This window comes from Seriola dumerili, unplaced genomic scaffold (assembly GCF_002260705.1).
Source record: "Seriola dumerili isolate Sdu_G_001 unplaced genomic scaffold, Sdu_1.0 BDQW01000478.1, whole genome shotgun sequence".
Taxonomy (NCBI): domain Eukaryota; kingdom Metazoa; phylum Chordata; class Actinopteri; order Carangiformes; family Carangidae; genus Seriola; species Seriola dumerili.
Window position 1 is genome coordinate 5,347,609 of NW_019174733.1, and position 21,905 is coordinate 5,369,513.

A 21,905-nucleotide genomic window follows, 5' to 3' on the forward strand; every position below is an offset into this window, starting at 1 on the left:
CCTCCCTCACATCCTCGCTCAGTGAAGGACATCCTATCAATCTCGTTAACCTATGGAAACGCTGCCTTTCTCCTCCTCGTGTTTACTCTCATCTACTTCCCTGCCACTGATCATCACAGGGAGAATGCTCTCCCTGCCTTTGACTGCGTACAACTGAGGAACTGTCATGTATAATGTACAGAGGCGGATGAAAGGCAGAGGTGCCTGTCATCTACATGTAAGACTCCTGCTCTTTGAACTTAAATCTGCACTACCCCCCGAGTCGACTCATATTTGTATGTTAGGCAATGAGACATAAAGAAATAATTAAATTCTATTTGTGTGCTGTTGACTGAACTTGTTGCCCCGTCTAGTAAAATCCTGACATTTGAGATTTAAAGCAGGCATTTGTCCCTCGCTTGTTGGACAATTGTCGACACAGCTGTCGCCTGCATGGCATCAGCATTGCCAGATACTATTTTACTACATTCCCTAGGCTCCCTGAGCTATTTGTAAGTTTGACTCTCAGATAGCAACTGCAACAAGACTCTTTTGTTTCCATTATGCAGCAGTCAGTCAAGCTGAGGGGCCGTGTCCACAAACTGTCACCGCTGAGTGCTGTTAAGTATACCGACCACGCTTAGGACTCTCACTCCATCCCAGTCAGTTTGTCAGGGATGAGGGGGGAAAAAAAAAAAAAAACACAGGCCACACACACGCAAACACACACACTTTCACTTATAGCCTTGTAGGGTTACAGGCAGAGAAAAGCTAGAATACAAAGTGAAGCATTCAGCAGCTGCTACACACATGAATACCAAAAGGAAACTAAACATCACTTCTGTTTGGTGGTGTTCACCTCCCGTAGCTCTGAATGCATAAAAAAAGTTCAACTTACAATACTAGGAATGAAAAAAGCATTCCTGTTGTTCAAACTATTCAAAGAAGAAAACACATAGGGAGTATAATGAAAGTAGCAACTTTTTTTTTTCATTTTGAGATACAACTATTTACATGTAACCAAAGACAATGTCCTTGAAACGGTACAAACTATTTTTTTTCTCTTCCTGCGATTTTTGTTTTTCCAAATGACAACTCAGAAATATTGTATAAAATAAAAATATCAGCTTCAGGGAAAAAAGTAGTCTAAGCATTTTAAATGTCCATTAACCGCTATGTACAGGAGTATTTACATTCAGACCAGAATTTGCAAAGTAATAAACAGTAAACAGTTGCAGTTATGTTCACTGCAGCCCTACAAACCAGATAAATCTAATCTGCTTATACAGGTATGGCTGTCATTCAAATCAGTGATCGTACATGTGAGCAGTACAAGACGGAGGCCGTTCGAAGGTTCAGGTGCATCATCACAGGTAAAATGACACCACAAAAGAATAAATAAATGGGAGCTTAATGCGTGTTGTCCAATGCAGACACACGATGATACAATGAGTACAATGAGAGTAAAAACATGAAGCTACATGTGGCTGAACATACAGAAACATGAGACCATCAGGAAATCCCCCCACGTCGATTAACTATAGCATAAAAATGACTTTTCCCGTTTTATTAAATGCGGTTTACTTTAGTTGAAATTTCATGTGGTTTAAAGCCAAAACCAAAATTCAATTAAACCTGTCTTTATACATGTTCTATGTCCAACCACTGAGCTGTGTCACATTGGGTATATTATAATAAAACATGATGTGAAACTTTAGACCACAAATGGCATCTCACGAGGTAAAGACTTTGCATTTACAAGGGAGGAGAAAGCATTAAATTAAATACATTAAAAAAAAAAAAATTAACTTCATTAAAAATTAAAAAAGGAAGCACAACCATCAATTTTTTTTGAGTAATTCATCACAGCCATTATACTTGTGAGGTTAAATGCATACTGTAATTACATACTGTTGAATTAATTGAAATTTAAATAATCCAAACAAACTAAAATATGACCAAATTTATAATGGGTGAGAAGGAAATCCAAAACTCATAATAGTGTGTAATTTCCAAGTGCCATTATCAGTCAAAGAAAGAACATCGTATCAAAGTGTGCATGTCATGCAGCACTGATTTCTTTAAAAGTAATTAATAATTTGAGGGGAAAAAAATGCCCTTGAGGAAAAAGAAAAATCTAAAAACATTTCAGAGAACACCTATCTGACTCGCTAACTCACACCATTTATAAAATGAATGGGCACAATGAAAACATAAAAATCAAAGTTTAAAAATACTCCTTCCCTTAAACATTCAAGCCAACTGCAAACATGTCGGTAAATTGATGTATGCATTCAAAATCATTCCACACAGGTTTACAAATAGAGACGTCATTCTAACATCCATGACAATGATTGTTTTTCATGCTAATCAATGATTTCACCCTTGGCTTTGACATGGATAAGCAGAGATTAAAATGCAATGATCCATAAAATGTGATTCAGAGGTTCATACCCCAGCTAAGCAACCAGGAATCGAGACCTGACAGTGGGCAGGAGACTCCACTTTAGAGGCCTGTGAAACCTTCTGGGACGTTTCAAGAGGAGGTCTGCTTCTGAGTCCATCTTTATATTTGACATTCCACAGAGTATTTAGAAACTTGACAGATTTAGCCTAGCCTCTGCCTAATTCCCAGTTACCTGAGGATGAATCTTGAACCTTTCAAGTTTATCTTACTCTAACTGTGGCAAGAGTTGAATAGAACTGAAGGACTCAGCATGTCTGTCAGCTAGCAGGGCTTTGGTTCAGGCTGTGCTCCAGAGAGAAAGAGTGAAACTTTTGTATCTGTGTGTTTTTAAACGCACTTCAGGGGTGCGCCTTTATCGGTGAAAACTCAGAGTGATCACAGCGCTGGGTGATCAGGTGAAGTCAACGGAATGCTGCTGAGACTCTTTGTTGACCCCTCGTTGCTCCTGTCAGGTAGGGGGCTATCAGAACAGCCTGGGATCCCTTTCATGTGCAGTCAGAGTGTGAGTCCGCTGTCTGGCTGTCTGTTAACAGTGCTCCAGGTAGTCGATGACCCGCGAGATGGACTTTTGTCCTGTGGAGCCCATTGCACACTGTGTGGAGAATAAGAGAATCAAAAAAAAAAAAAGGATTGTGAGGGTGCCAACATGTGCTACTCTAACTTGTGAGGTTGTGTTGTCTTGAGGCACAGACTGAGGATTTTTTGAGGACGTTTGAGCTTCTGTTCACTTGAAAAGGCGAAGATATTTATAAAACAGATGGTTCACATATTCAGCTCTGACGGGATGAATCACACTCAAAGCTGCTGCAAAATGCCCACATCTGTAACCGTGTAACTGTTCAGTTTAATATTAATGCTTGAATTGTTTTTAAATTACCCTTCATATAACTGCTCGTTGTGACAAGTTGTGCTGCTTGGAGACACAAGAATCATATTTAATTGATAACACTTAGAAAAGCTAAGTGCCACTAGAGACTGTGCAAGTGACTTTAGAGCGACAGAAGTTACTGAGAGACATTGTAGATGAGTGAAAACCTTTTTTCATATATATTGGCTTTACAGCCATTTAAGACATTATGTATTCTTCAATTTCTTCCTTAATGAGATAAAGAGAAGTTTTCCTTCTCATACATATTCTAGTATTTTCTCAGACAGGAGCTGAATGAAGGTGCTGACAGAGTGCAAAAACTGCAATCATTTGAAGTTAAAATGGGGAATACAGCACTGTAAAGAATCACTGGTCTTCAAAAATGTTTATTTGATTCAAGCCACACCACTGCACAAAATGTACTCAATGGGTCCAATTAAATGGCCTTTTGAAACTTCAATATAATTTGCCTGGAGCCAAGGATAGCATCAACACTTTAAGATGTTTACAACAAATGCCTCTCAGGAAAGGCTTTTCCTTGTTTTTTATCCTGAAAATGATGGCTTATCTTTTAGGAAGAAAATCAATTTTATTTGATGCCACTGTATAATTCTAATATTCAGCATGTTTCTACATGTCTGTAGTTCCTTGCAACATAATTTATCTCAACAGTGTCAGTATTATTGTGAAACACTGATGACAGAAGATCCTGACAGTCATACTCACAGTGAGGTTCATGAAACTCAAGAATTTCTTCAGCATTTCTGTCATGATGGAGAAATCCCCTTTAGGTAGATGCTTTCTCACAGTAGTCACATTTATCTGAGAGGGACAGAAAGGTGGGTGAACAACAACGTGAATATTTCTTTGTGTAGGAAAGCATCTCCGGTCTTATTGTGCATGTGTGTGTTTGTGTCTGATATTCTCACCTGGCTGCCCTGGCAGAGACATCCCAGTAGCAGAGCGGTGTAGGAGGCAACAATGCTGTCCTCCATATGCTTGCCTGCATGCTGCAGAGCTACAGCAAACACAGGGGAGAAAGATTCACTATTACAGATACATATACTGCTTCTATTGGAGAGGAGGGTTTCAAACTCAGAGGGAACTGCTGAAGGAGACAGACTTTGTAGCTGTAATTCAATGGTCCACTATCCAGACAAAGTTGCTAGCAGTGGCACAAAGTCAGAACTATTTTACTGAGCTAATTGGTGGCCACATTCAAAGGAAAAGCAAAAAAAGTATGCAGAGGGGGTCTGCATTTCTAAACTTACAACTCAACCATCTGACCTGCATGACTCTGCAGTACATGAGCTGTTTTACTGTGATTTCGCTGAAATCAAGATGTCTGTCTTTGAGCTGCTTAGATAGGTTTGAGGCGTTTACTCCTTTCATTTATGCATAACTTGTCACTGATGATCCGTGTCAAATACAAAATATCTCCATACACCAGTGTGTTTTTTCCCCTCTTCAAGTCGCAGCGGACCTGTTGCTGCGCCTGCACTTGCTGCTGCTATCCCACATGTCCTGTACCTAACAAGTACCGGCAGAATTTTCAAAATTTTGGCACTAACTTGGTATTCTAGTATCTGTTCTTGTGACATCCCTATTACACATTTATTTGCTGATTACTTCCTCAGTGAAGTGTTTGATTTATAAAAAGTCAAACTGGGACTAGGTAATGTTGGGCAAATTTTGCTTAGAAAAATGAAAATAAAATGACTATCAAAATAGTAGTTGACTTTTTTCACTTTGTCACTAACAATTGTTACAAGTGCTACAATGCTACAATTTTGTGGACTCAAAAACATGAACAAGAAAGTCCGGCTAGCTGTCTCCAAATGCATGTTCCTCTTGCTCCATCCCCAAATTAACTTTAGATACACAAAATGGAGTGAAGCTGTTGCCATGCAGTAATCATTACTACAACATTAACCACATTCTTCTAGATTATGATTTTAGCCCGAGCAAGAAACGGCTCCCCTTACTTTCAGACTAACACAAACACCTACCTTTATTTAGGTCCAACTCTTCATCCTCCTCCTCTTTCTTCTCAGTTTGGTTGTCGTTGTTTTCAGCTGCCACCCACTGGATCTCTCCCGACGTCTCCTGCCACTCTCCGCTTTGGTCCAGTGCCGGCTTGGGTGCCTCACTGATGAGGTCGTCAGTCTTAGCCTCAGCCAGGATGGCAGCACGCTCCCTCTCCAGGAAGAGCTGGGATTTAAAGAGAAATAAACACATCAACTCCGAACACAAACTTAAACTGTAGCCAGGCTGAAAAAAAAAAGAAAAAAAAAAAAAAAAAAAAAAGAAGATTTTTAATAATTCAAAATGAATAAAACAGAAACAATTAAGCATGATAGCCAGGTTGTTTCTTCACTGCAAAGTCAGTAATCAACTGGGTATGCCAAATACTCTGAAACAAGCCTCAAGGCTTGACAGTGAAATTTCAAAGTTAACCCCTAATTTATTCTCCAAGGTTCCTTTAAGGATTTAGGGAAACTTTTCACTCATGATTCTGTTGGGCAAGGAGTCTGGATCAAGTAATATTAATAATAAAGCAAAACATAAATAAAATGACATTTCCATTTTGAAACTCTAATCCACAAATAAATGTGCATTTCTTTTCTTTCTTAACACTTGTTTATGACTAAATGTATACAACTTCAGACTTGTGCATTTTATGATTGTATGCACTGAGAAAATTTGAGTTTGAGTTATGTCTGAACCATCTCCCTAACAAAAGCAGGTGAAACGCCGCTTCACCTGCTTGATTTTCCCTTATGACTGCCCATCACTTGCTGTTTCTGCTCACATCCTTACTTCAAAAGAAAATCATGAAAAATTCTCCTGTAGCCAAGACAAAAAGGAAACACAATGACTGCTAAAATATTTATTAATGAGTCCTGGCAAAATTCCTACCTTTACAAGTGCAGCAAGAGCACCAGAGGGTTTGGGCATGTCAGCCTCATCTCCCTGAGTCTCAGCTGTGCTTGGCGGTGCTAACTCTGCCGCTGTGTCTGATTGTGTTGGGTCAGCAGGCTGCATCAGGCTGTCTTCCAGACAGGTGTAGTCGACACTGTATTCCATGTCCACCAGACAGTGGCGGTTTCTGGAGCTGTACTCCACAAGGTTAATTAGTAGACCCAGACCCTGGTACACAAAAACATGTATGAGTATACAAATAAGCCAGATACGGGCACAGGCATACTCAAAGTAAACACAGATTGGCAGAATCCCTTTTCAACAATTAAGAGGTGTTTTGTTTTGTTCAAGAATGCCTTACCAGTACTCGCACGTCAAAGCGTTGCTCCTGGGGGATGTAGCGTGGGACTCGAAGGACACAATTCAGCGCAGTTACTATTAGCTGTTCCTGCTCTCCTGTTTTAGTGCTTCCCCACTCTGCAGACAAAAATAACATCATTATTAGCTTCTGCTGATATTAGCCAATTCCTTGCTGAGCACCTCATGGTGAAAACCTATGGTTGAAGTCTGTATGACTACATTAATAAGGACATGTCCCAATGATGTTACTACGCATTTATTGCTGTGCATTACATCAGACAAACACTAGCCCATAATACTGAATTATCGACCTCCTCTTACTATCCAGAAATTCCAGATAAAACCAACAAAACACCCAACAAAGGTAGAATAAAAAGCAAGGGCAAAACACAAGGTTTTAAATGAGAATACCATTGTCATGGGTAAGGTTGAGCAGCACTCCTATGACAGCCCTCATACAGTCCTCCACCGCCTTGCCCACGTTACTGAAGCTGCAGTGGGGCAGCGCTGCACTCGATGATGACAGGGAGCTGTTGTTCAATGCCCTGCTGTACCGCTGGATCATATCTTCACAGTACCACAGAGCTCTGTGGAAAGCAAGAAAAACTGATGAGAGAAAGTAAACATGGCAGAAATGAGGGACATCTTCAAGGACAGAAGCACAAGGGTGAAGGACAGAGGAGGGAGAGATGGACATAAACAGATGAAGAGCGAGGAGATTCCAACCAATACAAACTATTAAACCAAGCTGAATCAGTGGTTGAAGATAAGATCCAACTTTGACTAGAATTGCTAATTATTCCTTTATAAGGTGAAGATACAAAGTAATTGTAAAAGACTGTAGCTCCCCTGAGGACACGGTTGAATGTGAGGGTACAATGGTGTTACAAAAAGTACAAAGGTGAAGGGAATGAACTGTAACAGTCGGTGCCTCAGTATGTGTCCGTGTTCAGTCAATAATAGCTCCAAGGCATATCTGGTGCTCACCTGGCAGAGGAGACAATGAGTTGTGAGTCTTTGTAGGCAATCAAGTAACCCTGGTTCTCTGGGTTCTGCACTGTCACCTGTTGGCAGAAGATGAAAGTGAAATAAAATCAATAGAAGGGAAAGTACAGTGAAAGGCTCGAAAAGGAGTCAAAAAAAACGAAAATGAGGGGAGACACTTTGTGTTTGGTTTGAACTTTTGATCAATAATATTTTAAGTGAGATGGTTGATAAGAGACATTCAGCATTTTAAATACAACCTTTCATCAGCTAAAAATAAAAGTTACAAGCCAATTCACAGCTCTCAGCACTCAATTACTCATGTCCTTGAGTGCCACTCTTATATGACTTTGATGGAAGAGAGACCTCAATTTGACTGAGCTCTACTTACACTTTCAAGCACTCTCAGACACCGCTCAGCCCCCCATAAAGACGCTACAAGGTTCTCCTTGTCGTCCTCTTGGCTCAGGTTCTGCGCACACTCTTTCACTGTAGCAACACAAACACACACAAGGCACAAGACTATTACACATCCTGGAAGCTACCTGAAAGTCAACAGCTGTGACATTTGACCTTGGACCTTGGATGACCAGTTCTTTGCACATACAGAGACTAAATTGCCAACTTTGACATACATATGGTAGCATCCCACACACCCACCTTTGTCTACAATATGGTCCAAACCTCCCAGTAGTCGCAGTTCTTCTTTGAACCAATCTCCAGCTCTCTTGGAGGTTAGAGAGAGCAATGTCTCCATGGCAAGGTGGCCCGTCTACAACATAAAAAATGCAAGATGTAAGATCTGCAATAGCTTTACGGCATCTTTCCAAATTTGCATATGCTTCTTTTTTTGGCATTACACTTTTAGCCCCACTGGGAAACCTGTAATCTGACACTGTAATTAGGACATTAACACATTTTGGTAATTACTTAATATTGCCCTGGATTCATGTATTACAAATTGATGATTTAATAATTATGATCTACACTTCTCCTGACCATTTAAGATAGCTGATAAGGAATATAAAGCACCAAATGTGAATAGTGCCATCACTGCAACATATCAAGGGCATACAAAGAAATTAATGCCTTTATTGGAGCAATTCATTTGTGACTCGAAAAAAAATGGGTGCAGTTAAACAGAATAATCTGAAATGGTGTCAACTGTTCTTTTTCACATCAACTTCCACAAAATGAAACCTTGATGTTCAAGTATTTATGAAGTTTTGCTTATTAAAGAAAGAACCAGTTAGAAAAAAAAAAAAAAAAAAAAAAAAAATCAGTAAAAGTGGTTTACTTGTTTCAACTAAGGTACATTCAGAGGTGAACTTTTTTTGTTATGAGTATTTCATTATTCAAGGATAACGCACCGTGATGTTTTCCAGGTCGAGATGCTTGTTGTGCACGGTTTCGCACAGCTTCCTGATCTTCTCCTTGACCTTTGCAACTTCCTTTGCGGTGAGCTGATCCTGGTGGGCTGAGTAGTCCTGGTCCAGCTCTAGCAGCTTGATCATTAGCTCCAGACACGCCCTATCCAAATCCATGTTTAGACGATCCCGACTCAGAATATACATCAGGGCAGCCGTGCACAGAGCAAGGTTCTGGTAGAACAATATGAGACTGGCTTTAACAAAGTGGTGTAGAGTATACAGAGGTGAGACAAGATGATCAAAGGTGGTCGACAGTTTGATCATGGACCTCTAGGAAAAATCTAAATATATATTTGTGCACTATTACAGCAGTATTATCCAAGTTTGGAAAATTAGCTTAGAGGGTGACAAACAGTTATATATGTGAATGTACAACCAAGGAAAGTTCTCACTCTAAATACTGCACCCAAAGAAAAGGTTACACTTGTAGGAAGACTGAAACTTCAATGGTTTCACCTGAGTGCAATAATTAACTGAGACTTTTAAACAACCACAGACATGTAGAAATTAAACATCCTCTTCATTAGCAAATATTGCAGAGGAGTTGATCTAGAGATTATAACAAACAACATCCCCCTCTTCAAATTAAATGCAATCCAGTTCCTATAAAGCGGCTCTGCAGCACACAGGTCCCATTGGCTTCTACAGGGCAGTTAAAAATATCAACAATTTAGCAACAAAGATGACAGCGAAGACTTATAATGCAGGTCTATATGTCAGTGAAAAACTCTATCTGATGTAGATAACATGAAGAATACATTTAAGTGTATATCTTAAGCAATGACTTCAGTGTAAATTAAAGTCAGTAAATGAAGTGACAAACATACTGAGAATTAATTCCTGATATAACTGCATTGGCACATGTCAAATCACAAGTCAGTTTAACCCTGGCGTCCCCTTATTAGAGTAAGTGGGATCTCCCTTCACATTTGGTAGTTTGGGGTCATTCATTAGTAAAGCAACAGCTTAGGCTCATAATTCAAACTCCCTGATTCAAGACTTTGGAACTGAACCTTAAGGCAATACATTTCCATCTATCAAAGTAAACAACAAAGGCATTAATTATTCAAAAGTGGTAAACATATTACCACACCAAAGTCTTTGGGTGAGATGATAAAGTGACACTGGAAAAGCAGGTATGAGAAGAGTTTTACTGACCGGGTGTTGTGGTGCATCACTAAGCATGTTGAAGACCTGCGCCACTTTCCCTCTGGCTCGCAGGTGCATCCTGAAACCGGGCATGGCACACCTCGTGGCCAAGCTGATTATACTGGAGCAGTGAGAGGGAGAGGGAAACAACGGAAGGATTACACATATGTTGGGTCAAATATTTACCAGTCTTGTGCTAAAAACCAAAGATGAATGAGACAGAATATGGAAGCCTACTGCCAAATCCCTATCACCATTTATGATTCCCATCTCCAACATGTTCTGTTTTGTGTTTCTACTCCGTCTTTTCACCCTCTTCTCTCTGCATATCTAAAGACTGGGAAACATCCCGAAGGAGGATGAACTCCCTGCAGCTTTTTCTGAAGCCAAGGTTGTCTCTCCTGAGTAGATTCCATTTTCACGACAGAATGGTTGTATGCTTTATCAGACTACAGAAAAAAAATGTTTTATCTTGTAATATTACCCCAACAGATAGTGGAAATAAAAGCGGGACATTTCAACAGAGAAGAGAGGAAGCAAAAATAAATACAGGTACACACTGTCTCAAATGTATTTTGATAGTCTCATATTTTTTTTAAATGTTGACTCTAAAAATAATATTTCATTTTTAGTGTTTATTTTGAAGGAATATACAGCTAACAAATCAAAAATGTAATTAAACCACAAGAGTAAAAGAAGTGAGAGGGTGCTTCATCAAAATCTGTGACTGTCATTATTATATTGCATGTGAAGACTTTCTGAGGTAATAAAAAATATCTCATTAAAATTACAGTGGGGTCCAAAAGTCTCAGACTACATTAAAAACCTCTTAATATTTTCACATAAACCTAGAGAGTACGACTAGGGAAAAACTGCAAAAGTAGTGTCAAAAGAAGGCTGTCTTGTTGCGGTTTCAGAGGACAAGCAGCAGTTTCGAAACTACTCAGGAGGGGGCACAAGGCCAAATGCTTTGGGTCGGCTCTTATTAGTCTTATTTACTGCTGAATACAAGATTGAGATTTATGGCAGTAACAGAAGAGTGTAAGGAGACAAACATGAGGGAGAATGACATTGCAGTGTATGATCCTAACAGTGAAACATGGTGGTGGAAATATTCAAGTATCAGGGTGTTCTGTCTACTCTGGAGTTGGACACCTGCACCGACTTGACTACACCCTGACCAAGGAGAAGTACCACTCCATTCTTCAGAGACACACTGTACCGTCTGGTTTGCATCTTTGTGGAGAAGAATTCATACTGCAGCAGGATAATGACCCCAAACACACCTCAAAGCTTGGCAAGAACTACCTGAAGACCAAATAAAGTCCTGACTATCGACCTACCTACCTATCTATCTACCTATCATTTAGGGGGGCACTTTAAGACTGAAAAAGCCAAGCATTCTGTGACATCAGAAGCAGCTCACTAGAACATTGTCAAATCATGATGGGATAACATGGGTCATCAGGACTGCACAAACTTGTTGAGCCCACATCAGCTCAAGTGCATGTCATTAAAGCACAAGGACACACCAAATACTAAAATATTCTGAAAGTCATGTGCATTCTTCAAAGATTCAACATTTCACTCAAGTTATTATCATCTATAATAATAAAAAAAAAAAGAATTACACTCAAAAAAAATGTAAAACATAAGTATTTTCACTGGTGGTCTCGGACTTTTGGACCCTACTGTATTCACTTGGTATTGCTACCTCCTGCTGCTCTCTGCTAGCATAGTAATTATTGTTTTGTTTAATTTAATTAAGGATGACTGTTGCAAAAAATATAAAGCTTTGATCAACTAAAGCAGCTGTTGCTCCAATTGCTTTATAAATAGGCTAATACTTACTGACTTGAACAACTGTTACGTGACAAGCGCTTGTACCAGTAAATCAATTTAGCGAGGTACTTTGTACTCATATAAGTCAGTAACCAACAACAGGCCACTAGAAAAAAAATCTCTGTCAGAGCAGACTTATAGCATCTAAGTGCCCCAGTGTAGAACACAGCAAAGAAGGCAGCACTAAGTGTTTTTTTCCCACTTACCTAAGGCATCTTGTGTTGAGTGGCTGACTGCTCTTCAGCCCTGTCTCCAGGTACTCAAAGTCATCTGTGAACTCCTGATTCTCTCCGAACTCCACCACGTCATTGAAGTGCTTCACATGCTGCACCACGGTGTACAGCTGGTGGAAGGGGGAATGGGGTTAATAACAGCTAATTGGGAAGCAGTGCATTTGTCCAGAGATATAATCAACTCACACAAACACACAGTGAGAGAAATGCTCTCATTGTTAAATTCCTCTCTGCTGGTTCCATTACCAGCAATAGCTGACTGTGCTAATACCCTTCATCAATCAGCTCAGCATGTAGAGTTGGGGCCTGATCAGCAGTTGACTCTGTATGTTTACCAATATGAGCAGCCATGCTGTGTGTGCACTCAGCATGACACAGGAGGGAGGACCTCAGCTTAAGACAACACCAGTGTGCAGTGACAGCTTAGCTGAAACAATTTTACCTCAGGGGATCTGTGGCTAACAGATTGATCAGGGGCTAGAAAGCCCATCTGTAAATGACACAAGCTGTAGGGGAGTTTAAATTAACAGCAACAGTACTCACTGCTGCCTTCAACCCATGCAGGGGTTCAAATAAACAATGGTAAGCTTGACATCAAGCTTCAAATGAATGTTGTGCTTTTAGTGTATATCCTTCATCAGAGCAGCTTGGCTGAGTATGAAAAAGACAGATTAATTCACAGCAGCATGCAAACAAATGTAGTGAAAACAGAATATAAACAAACATTCAGCTACCTCCTGACTCCTCTGTTGTGCAGCAGACATCTAAAAACATCTGTTTTCTCAAGACTCACCTCCTTGTCCTCCTTCCGGCATTTGAGTGCCGTGACGATATCCTGGTTGGGTCGCGTGGGGATGGTCTCTGACTTAATGACTTTGGGCGGAGGTGGGGGGGCTTTGAACAAGCCGTCATCTTTATGGGAGTTACTGTCCTTGCTGCTGCTCGATAAAATGGCCTGAGGAATAAAGAGACGGAGAAACGGGACTCATACCGAAGCAACAAAATTTGTTTAATGACATGTCCGCAAGATTTACCACAGCTGAACAGTCTGTTAAGCACACAAGTCTTTAATAAGTGTTGTTAACAGATGTCAAATGAGGTAGATGTGCAAAGTTAACAACAACTTTGAACAAACATTTATTTCCATGGGGGGAATTCAACACAGACTATACAAGTAAACCCTGGTTCACTTGTCTCGGAAAATAACTCCATATGAACAGAAAGACTAATTAGACTAATTAATACAGAACTGTTGACTACTCCGAGACCAATAAACAATATCCTGGATTGTGGACGGTAGGGAATGCGAAATGCTGTAAACAAATGGTACTAATTATTTGTATTTGCTTTACATAGTACCGTGTAATACTGCTTGCCTGCTTTGTGTGCAAAACTAATGCATACATTTCAACAGGAGGTGTCCTGTGATTAGTTTGGTAAAAAAAAAAAAAAAATACAATAAAGCTAAACATAACACCCATGAACCCAAAGTGAGTGATATCTTACTGGAGCAGTTTGAGATCGAGAAAGGGGAGGCGCAGGCATCTCTTCCGGCTCAGGTTGGTTCCAGTGGCGAGCATTGTACACAGCCTTAGCAGGAGACTGGAACACAAAGAATTTGAAGATTACTTTAACACAGACAGAACCTAACACCTGATATGATGTTCATGTTGCTGAGAGATGACAATCATCGTGGTAAAGAAAATCTTTAGACACCTAAAGCTCAAATTGCCTAGAGGAAAAAAATACTATATGGAAACTTCCATGTTAAAGCTTAAGTTATTGTTGTGAATTAGTACGACTGAGCACATACATATTGCATACTGCAATTATGATGATAGACTGAGACAACAGCAGCCTCAGTGTGGAACACAACAGTCCCCAAGCAGCACAAAACATTTCCAGAAAATGACAGATTGTGTGACTCAATTATATATCACAAAGACAATGTTTGGAGTTTTGTAGATGATAGAAACACTAAACACGCAGAGTTAGGAAGGCAGACCACAAATAACCCAAAGCCACTGAAAAACATAACTCAGATAAACAGAGCAAATGTGGGCATTACACAAAGTACCACAAATCAAAGCTGAGTTCTTCAGATAAATATGGGTCTGACCAAGAGGTAATATTCAAACCCCCCTTAATAATGGAAGACTGTACTGTGCTTGCAACTGAACACACATTTACTCCATTCATGTGAGACTGCTGTCACAGTTTAATCCCTGGGCATCACAATTCAGAGCCTCAAGTCTGCAACTGTAGTTGTCGCACACATTACTGATGAATCACAGAATTACATTACATTAAATGACAACCAAATAAATTTAGGTTTCAGCTGAGCTTCTTTCCCGCCTACTTGCTCTCTTTTTCTCTGCTCTCTCCCATTATCTCGGTCTATTTTTAGATGAGCTCGGTATTCCACTACATAATTGTCATTAAAAAATCAATACCATTAAAAGAAATGGCTCTACAAAGCCAAGCAGTGTCAGACCCCAAGTTCAACCCTGGACGGGAGGAAGGTCATTAAGGCAGGTTAGATAACGCACCGTGACCTGTTCATATTGATTGCACACTCCTGTTGAAGCTGTGTCAATCTGAATAGGTCAAAAGATTCCTGCCTGATCCATTTCATAGTTTGTGTAATTAAAAAAAAGAAGTCTAAGGGGCAATTATTTAAAGAAACTGGTCCATAATAGAGGACAAAAATTACTTTTGACTGAAAGCAGGGCAGACGTAGACAATTTCTGGCATACTTGTATACCTTTTTGGGTCCGCTGAAGATCTTTTTGAGTCCACTGCCAATGTCCTTGGATTTGTCACTTTGCTTTCCTGAGCGTCCTTTCTGCCCCTCAGTGCCACCAGGACTGGAGTCATCAGAGAAGTCGAAAGCATCTGTTGGAGAAACTGCATCAGTATGTAAATGGACTGAACATGACCCAGACTGCGTCATCCAAGCTCTCCCAATTAAAAAAAACACTGTAGAAGCTTATGTAGTATACTTGGTCATGCTACAAATTTCAATCACAATGTCACAGAATCTGTTTTTTTGTCTCCTTGACAATAAAGGCCAGCTCACCTGTATTGCTGCTGGCCTGGCTGTCCTGAGAGTCACTGGTATGGGGGCTGTCCACACTGGAGCTCAGAGCGGCCAAGGCTGCAGCTGCCTTCTTGGCTTTCTTTTCTTTGGCCTGAGAGCTCTCATCATCGCTGTCACTCTCACTCAGGTCATCAAAGCCAAAGTACTTGATCTTGTAACTACTCTTGCCTGCTGTGCCACCTTCTGACCCCTCCTCACCCTCCTGGTCCTCTTTGTCCTCAAAGCCAAAGAACTCTAACTTGGTCTCAGTCTTGGTTTTCTTGGTCTTTGTCTGGGTGGGTCTGTACCTAAAAAGACACAGCGAGGAGATTTGTTTTGGCATGTTTGTATTGTTGTGGGTTTTTTTTTTTTGAATCTGTGGGAAAGAGTAGGAAACTGGAGCAGGACAAGAACCACAAAAAGCACACCTTGAAGCTAAACAAAAAACAAAACAGGATTCAGAAGTAGGCACCTAAACTTTTGGATAACTGAGTGAACAAAAAAGGTTTTCAAAATCAGTTATGAGGGAAGACAACAAAATGTTGTGTTTAGAACCCACTAAAACAGTACTTAACAGATCACAAATGCTACATACACTAATCAGTCTTTTCAAACAGCTGACCAAGAGAACATCTGACACTGAAAACACTTCTCTCCCACTTATCATCATTCAAGTAAATTCAGTCATGATAGTTGACATGGCATCGTATGCTACGCTATGGCATACCCATCTGGATGTATAGAGAACGCATTTGTGTTAGCTTCTGCCATTCTGAGACCTAAGTTTCAGTCATTGGACTTATTCATCCAACAAACCAAAGCCTCACTATACCATTTACTCCACCTGCTGTGATTTATCAAATCTGTAGATAAGTATATTCATTTCCTGTAATATTTCAAACTGACCTGACTAAGAGAAGCGATAAGGAAGTGTACAACTTTCAAACGATTACTGAGCAATGACTTGGAATTCAACAGTAGCACCTCCAAATGAATCACAAGTCTTTAGAATAAAAGTCTTGCACCACTGCACGTAATTATACTACATGAATAATGCTTCCACTTTGTGTCCATTTTGTAAATGCAGAGATAGCATAACCTTCGAGACAGACTGTTTCCTCTCAGAAATCTATAATGATGCCTATAGCTATAATACAGTAAGCATCTTGCTCCTCGGTGTTAGAACAAATTATATTTCATATGATTCAGTCCTAACTAGTGAAGTCCTTCTAGTGAAGATAAGTCAAGGTGTTCAAAGCCACACTGTTATAAATTGTGTTTGGATAAGCGCACGGTGAAGCATAATACAAAAGTGACATTTGTGGCTTGCTCATTTCATTGTGTATGCATGGCGCTAGAAATCTCATTACTTCATGCATGCAAAATCCTGAACGACTCAGAAGACACAGAATTTCTGAAAACTTAAAAATACCACTGATAAATTTTATCAAATTTTGAAGACAACTTTTTAGTAATTTCCATAACACAGAGTGTTAAGACACACAGACCTGGTAGATTTTGGTGGTGGGGCATCTGACTTCTTCTTCATCTGGCCTGCCTCTCCGAGGTCAGTAGGGGCAGCTGGGGTGATCAGATCATCGGTGCTCCGCTCCATTGAGTCCTGGATGGTTACGTTGCACACTGATAGACAGGAAGGGTGCAGAACTGTGTAGTCCCGTACCCTCCCACCACCCCTGCCTGCGGGCTTGGCTGCTGTTTTAGTACTGGCAGCAGTACTACTTGCACTAGCAGAAAGGACACTGTTGGGTTTATCTTGGGCACTCGCTGTTTCAGTGGGCTTGTTGCTGTTGTTTTCAGCAGGTTCAGAGGATGTTTTGTTAGGCCGGTTGGGCCGCTGGTATTTCTTGCAGTTAGAGGCCCTTAGGGTAAATGGGGATGGGGGAATGTTGTCCACAGGTTCTGGCGGAGGCTCTGTGGGAGGCTCCAGCTCAGCACTTTTCATCTCTTCTGATAGCAGTCCATCATAAGAGGAAGACGTTTGGAAGTCTCTGCTACCACCTGGTGCATCAGTGGACAATTTAAGGGAGGTCTCTATATTTGGAGAGGAAGAGATGGGCCTCTGGAACGCTGAGAAGTTATGATCAGATGGGACTGTGTTTGAGGAAGAGGCCACGCATACAGGTTTCTGGTTGTTATCTGATGTACTTTTGTACCAGGTCTGACTATTTTTAACAACCTTCTCTTCAAATGTTTGCTTGCCTATGAATGGAGAAGAAAATTACAGATGGTCACATAAAAAAGCTGACAGTGTAACTAAATGGCTAACAGATACTATCAGAGATAAATAATAAGGCATAAGACAATCAGGGGCGGACTTTAGGGCATAGATACATTAGTCTAGACAGCGTATTGATTACTTACCTGTGAAAGCTGCTGTTGAGCTTGCAGAGGCTTGTGCAGAAGTCACAACACCGGCTGTCCCACCACCCTGCACTGCGGCTGCCTTTGTCACATCCCCTTCATTGACTTTCAACTGTGACACATTCTGAGAGGTCACAGTCTTGGACTCATCGTCACTGTCAAATCCAAATGGGTCTTCTTCACTGTCACTATCCTCAAGTCTGGGCCTCTTGGGAAGCTCAGAAACGTCAGATTTTAACAGAGGCCTTTTGGCCCCCAACTGAGCCTTGTAGGTGGTCTCACCCCATTTGGTGGTCAGTGTGGGCCTTTTATTGGAGAAGACCTCTTCAAATTTCGAATTAGCCTCCCCTCCCTTGCGGTTGTATGTTTTACCGAATCTGGATGTCATGTCGGATGTTTTATGTTACATATTCCCTGTGGAAAGATCCAGAGAACATTCAACATTTAATATAACACTCAAGTACATTAACACACAGCTCAACCGAAGTGCCTGACAGTAACGTTAAATATACTGTTACCGTTGCTCATATACAGTGGCACGTTTGTACCATGTTTTAAAACAAGCAAAAGAAATGACCAGTGTTCTTTAACAATCACATTCGTAAGATTGGGTTATTTAACTTGGCGTTAGCTCCCAAGTCATGTGTCAACTATTGGTTAGCGTGGCTAGCTCAAGCAGCATAGCTTTCAAATAGTATCCATCGTATGTGCGCAATACGACAGGAAGCTACAGTGACTTAGATTAACTTTGGTAAAACTTAGACTTAATTACATTACCTAACGTCACACTAACTGAAGAGTTAACTCATCTGCGTCTCTTAACTCTAGCTAGGCCTGCTCCAGCTTGTAAAGTTACTATAAAGTTAGCCGTTAGCTTCAACACTGCTAAACTATGCTAACGTTAGCCCCCTGTTTACATCCAACACCTGATTGCATAAAAAGTCGAAAATCTCGCATTTTAAATATGTTATAAGTAATTTCACACGTACATGTGAATGCAAAGGTTAAGCTTTGAAGTCGTCGTGAGTACAAAGGAGTACCAGCGCTCACTGTTACCTTTCAACTCCGGCGACTAGCTAACCGTCCGCTTGTTTTTTAGCCAGCCGGCTAGGCCTAGCGCACAAATCAAGCGGGTAAAGTCCGTTCAACGCAGTAGAAACAACACTAGAAACACATCTCTAGCCCGATTATGTCCCCAGAGCAATGCTCGTCACCAAAGAAAAGCAACATAAACGCACCAATAGCTAGAATAGTCTAAATATAGTGGATAATCCGGACTTCTTGCATTTTGTAGTGCAAGTGACGGCCATTAAAATATCCCCTCCCTCCTCGTTCCCTGGCAAGACCCCTATGTAGTGCGCTGCAAGAAGCCAGGTGACCAATCAGTAGCAGGGATGTTGTCCTGTGCTTTGAGACTCCGCCAGCAAACGTGACTCTGATTGGTTTAAACCTAAGCCATAATAAACGATAGGAGGCGCTGGAGGACCATAGTACTTGATTTCAACTTGAAGACGTGCCAAAGAGAAGCTGTGCTGATGGTGTCGACTATTTCTCGTATTTATCTCACTCTGTCCTGTGATTAGTTAACTTTACCAACAAATGAGCTTTACCTGAACCAATTCCTCTTCTCATATTTCGCTAGGCCGAGTTAAAAGTAGTTAAAATCTGATCTTCTCTAAACATAGGTGGAAGGTAACTAAGTACATTTACTCAAGTGCTGTACTCAAATACAACTTTGAGGTCCACTGTATTTCAGGGAAAAATACTGCTAGGTCTATTTACACCACTACATGTAATTCACAGGTTTAGTTTTTTTGGTTACTTTCATGATTTTTTGCATAAAATTATAGCAAGAGCTAATAAAATGTGATGATTTGTCATAAATTAAACTACAAACAGTATATACAACTACATCTGAAGCACTTAGTGATTAATCAACTGGTTTCTTGATAGAAAATTCAGTGGCATTTGATATTGCTATTTTGATATTTGTTCAAGTCAGTTTTCAAACAAAAGTACCAAGCTTGAACATTTGCTGCTTTTTGGTTATATTAATAGTTTTAATTATTATAGTTTTATTATTATTATCATGTGAATAGGCCTAATAATAATAATCAAATGGTGAATTAAATGTATGCTATAACAGTCATTTTTTCTGAATTATGAATTATTATGAAGACATTTACTTTTGATACTAATCCTGAAATTAAAGTGTACTACTTTAATACAACACCTATCTGTAGTATCAATGTAATCAGGTATATCCTATACTATCAATATATATGTGATTCTATACCTCCAAGTCTGATTGCTGTGTGCTCACTGGACTGAATGACACCTGCAATATGCTGGAAACAGAAAGCATACAGATCACCAGCAGTGGCACTGATCTGGGTACCAGATGGTATCAAATGAATGAATGGTGTGTTGAAAACAGACCGGGTCTGCAGTATCAACAATGAAATCACCACTAATTAACAATTATCCAAATAATCAGAGGTTTTCACAATCTCTCAATATCTACAGTCACTATGCAACATTTGGACAAAGATAAGGTTATGAAAAACGTACACAATAGTCAGTGTTCAACATACAGATTTCTGGCATCTGCATGTATTTGGGCCAGCAGAGGGAGACTGGCACTCCACGGCCAGAGGTGGTGAGGTAATACAGCCATGCCCTGGATGACTGATGACTTTGCGCTCAGGTCTTGGCTGTCTAGTCTACCAGTCATGACTTCAGTAACAGGCAGACTTTACAGCTGAGTTTGATGTTACGTATTTATACTGTAATTGCTCTGAATGTTTTGCACCCTTGGAATAAATAAGTCAGGAATCTGTCATTGCCAAGTGAAATAAAAACATAGAATTTCAACATTGTGTGCAACATTTCCACAAAATATTTGCAACGCAGTTGGATGGGTAAACTAAGAAAAGAGACTGCAACACTGATACAGAACCATGAGATGGCAACAATACTTGCAGTCACACTTTTGTCAAGGTGCATTTTTTTTCTTTTTCAAAGTTGTGCCTTTGCCTTTTGACTGCCAATATATACATCTATCAGCTGGGTGCCCATGTGTGCCCACCAAAGGTGTAGTGCTGCCGTATAGCACAGGCTTCTTTTCTAACGACAAATCTAGCAACAAATGCACTATGTTGGCAACACTGCAGGCTAATAGAAACTGTTTGCGCCAATTGATTTTGAAAGAGCAACGACCAATGGGGAAAACTCCAACTCAGTCACGTGGCATTCAGCTGATCAATGGTGGAACTATTCAACTCTATCACTCAGTCAGTCAATCACAGACATTCGCGATTATAGGCCTGGCCATGCTGTTGCGTTCCAGCCAAAAGACATAAAATAAACACTGAAGGCCAAGACAAGCAAAAATATGTTAAAGAATTCTTTATTGTCAGTTTATTCTTATAACTTGAAAATAAAAAAATCTGATAAAAAATTGTTGGTGGACATTACTATGAGTTTGAACATGATCAGATATAGCCCACCTGTAATTTGGTCCTATTTTACAGTAAAGTAGATAACCTCATACCCAGGTTATGATTATGCCTCATGGATACACATAAACCAGGATATTGAAGCACGTACAGACCATCCTGTCTACTGATGAGTTTTGGAACCATGCTGGTGCGATATAGTTTACTATCATTTATTATCATGCCTAGTACATATTCACTGACTGCTCTATTTTTGAGAAACCTATTCTGCAACCTACCTGGGTTTAAAGAGAGTCCAATACCCTATGAGACTTTTAAGTCTCATAAAACATGCTCAATTTACTTTTTGAAAACACAAAGGTCACCATAAAGATGGCTGCTCTACACAGAAGCAAAGCATAATCCCTACTGTCCCTCTGCCTTTTAAACCTACTAGTAAAGCTGTTGATAGTGCAACAAAACAGACCAGTCCTTTGAGTTATAGTAGGTTACATAAAGAACACAAAAGTTTCTGAGCAGTTTTTCCATTGCAGATTTCACATGTTTTTGGTCAGAGATTTTCTTGTATATCTTGAAGCTGTTTGTAGTGTGTGGTTGTTTCTGTAGTTCTCATGAGATCTACTCCATCATTTTCATCCAAAATTCATGTGGCAAACAAAACTAAGCGTATTCATGGCAGGCTCACATCTGTGGCCACTGCATTGTGGGTCAGATCTCTGTTTGGCTCGCACTCCTGTCTCTGAGGTCAGCCT

At 40.2% G+C, this 21,905-nt stretch overlaps 1 protein-coding gene across 4 annotated transcripts; it reads right to left on the reverse strand.

Moving 5' to 3' along the window:
* Positions 1 to 897: 897 nt before the first annotated feature.
* On the reverse strand, positions 898 to 19,009 carry wapl (WAPL cohesin release factor). Of its 4 annotated transcripts, none has more exons than XM_022763646.1 (20): positions 18,934 to 19,009; positions 17,696 to 18,109; positions 16,822 to 17,533; positions 15,314 to 15,621; positions 14,999 to 15,141; positions 13,741 to 13,836; positions 13,028 to 13,189; positions 12,208 to 12,344; positions 10,169 to 10,280; positions 8,951 to 9,181; positions 8,241 to 8,352; positions 7,972 to 8,069; positions 7,584 to 7,660; positions 7,008 to 7,183; positions 6,598 to 6,713; positions 6,234 to 6,464; positions 5,324 to 5,525; positions 4,244 to 4,332; positions 4,041 to 4,136; positions 898 to 3,038 (listed from the first exon to the last, which is right to left on the reverse strand). In XM_022763646.1, the coding sequence occupies exons 2-20, from the start codon at positions 18,081 to 18,083 to the stop codon at positions 2,973 to 2,975; spliced, it is 3,552 nt and encodes a 1,183-aa protein (XP_022619367.1). In that variant the 5' UTR covers positions 18,084 to 18,109; positions 18,934 to 19,009; the 3' UTR covers positions 898 to 2,972. The 4 variants fall into 4 exon arrangements, with proteins under 4 accessions (XP_022619367.1, XP_022619369.1, XP_022619366.1 ...); XM_022763648.1 differs by having other exon boundaries at positions 14,999 to 15,129; positions 18,752 to 19,004; XM_022763645.1 differs by having other exon boundaries at positions 18,752 to 19,004.
* Positions 19,010 to 21,905: the final 2,896 nt, after the last annotated feature.

Coding starts and splice junctions, on each gene's coding strand:
- wapl (XM_022763646.1), bottom strand. CDS start 18,083: ATGACATCCAGATTCGGTAAAACATACAACCGCAAGGGAGGGGAGGCT. Junction 7,661..7,971: donor GTCTGAGAGTGCTTGAAAGT/GTAAGTAGAGCT, acceptor TTCTGCCAACAG/GTGACAGTGCAGAACCCAGA. Junction 4,333..5,323: donor AGAGTTGGACCTAAATAAAG/GTAGGTGTTTGT, acceptor TGTTTGCTGTAG/CTCTGCAGCATGCAGGCAAG.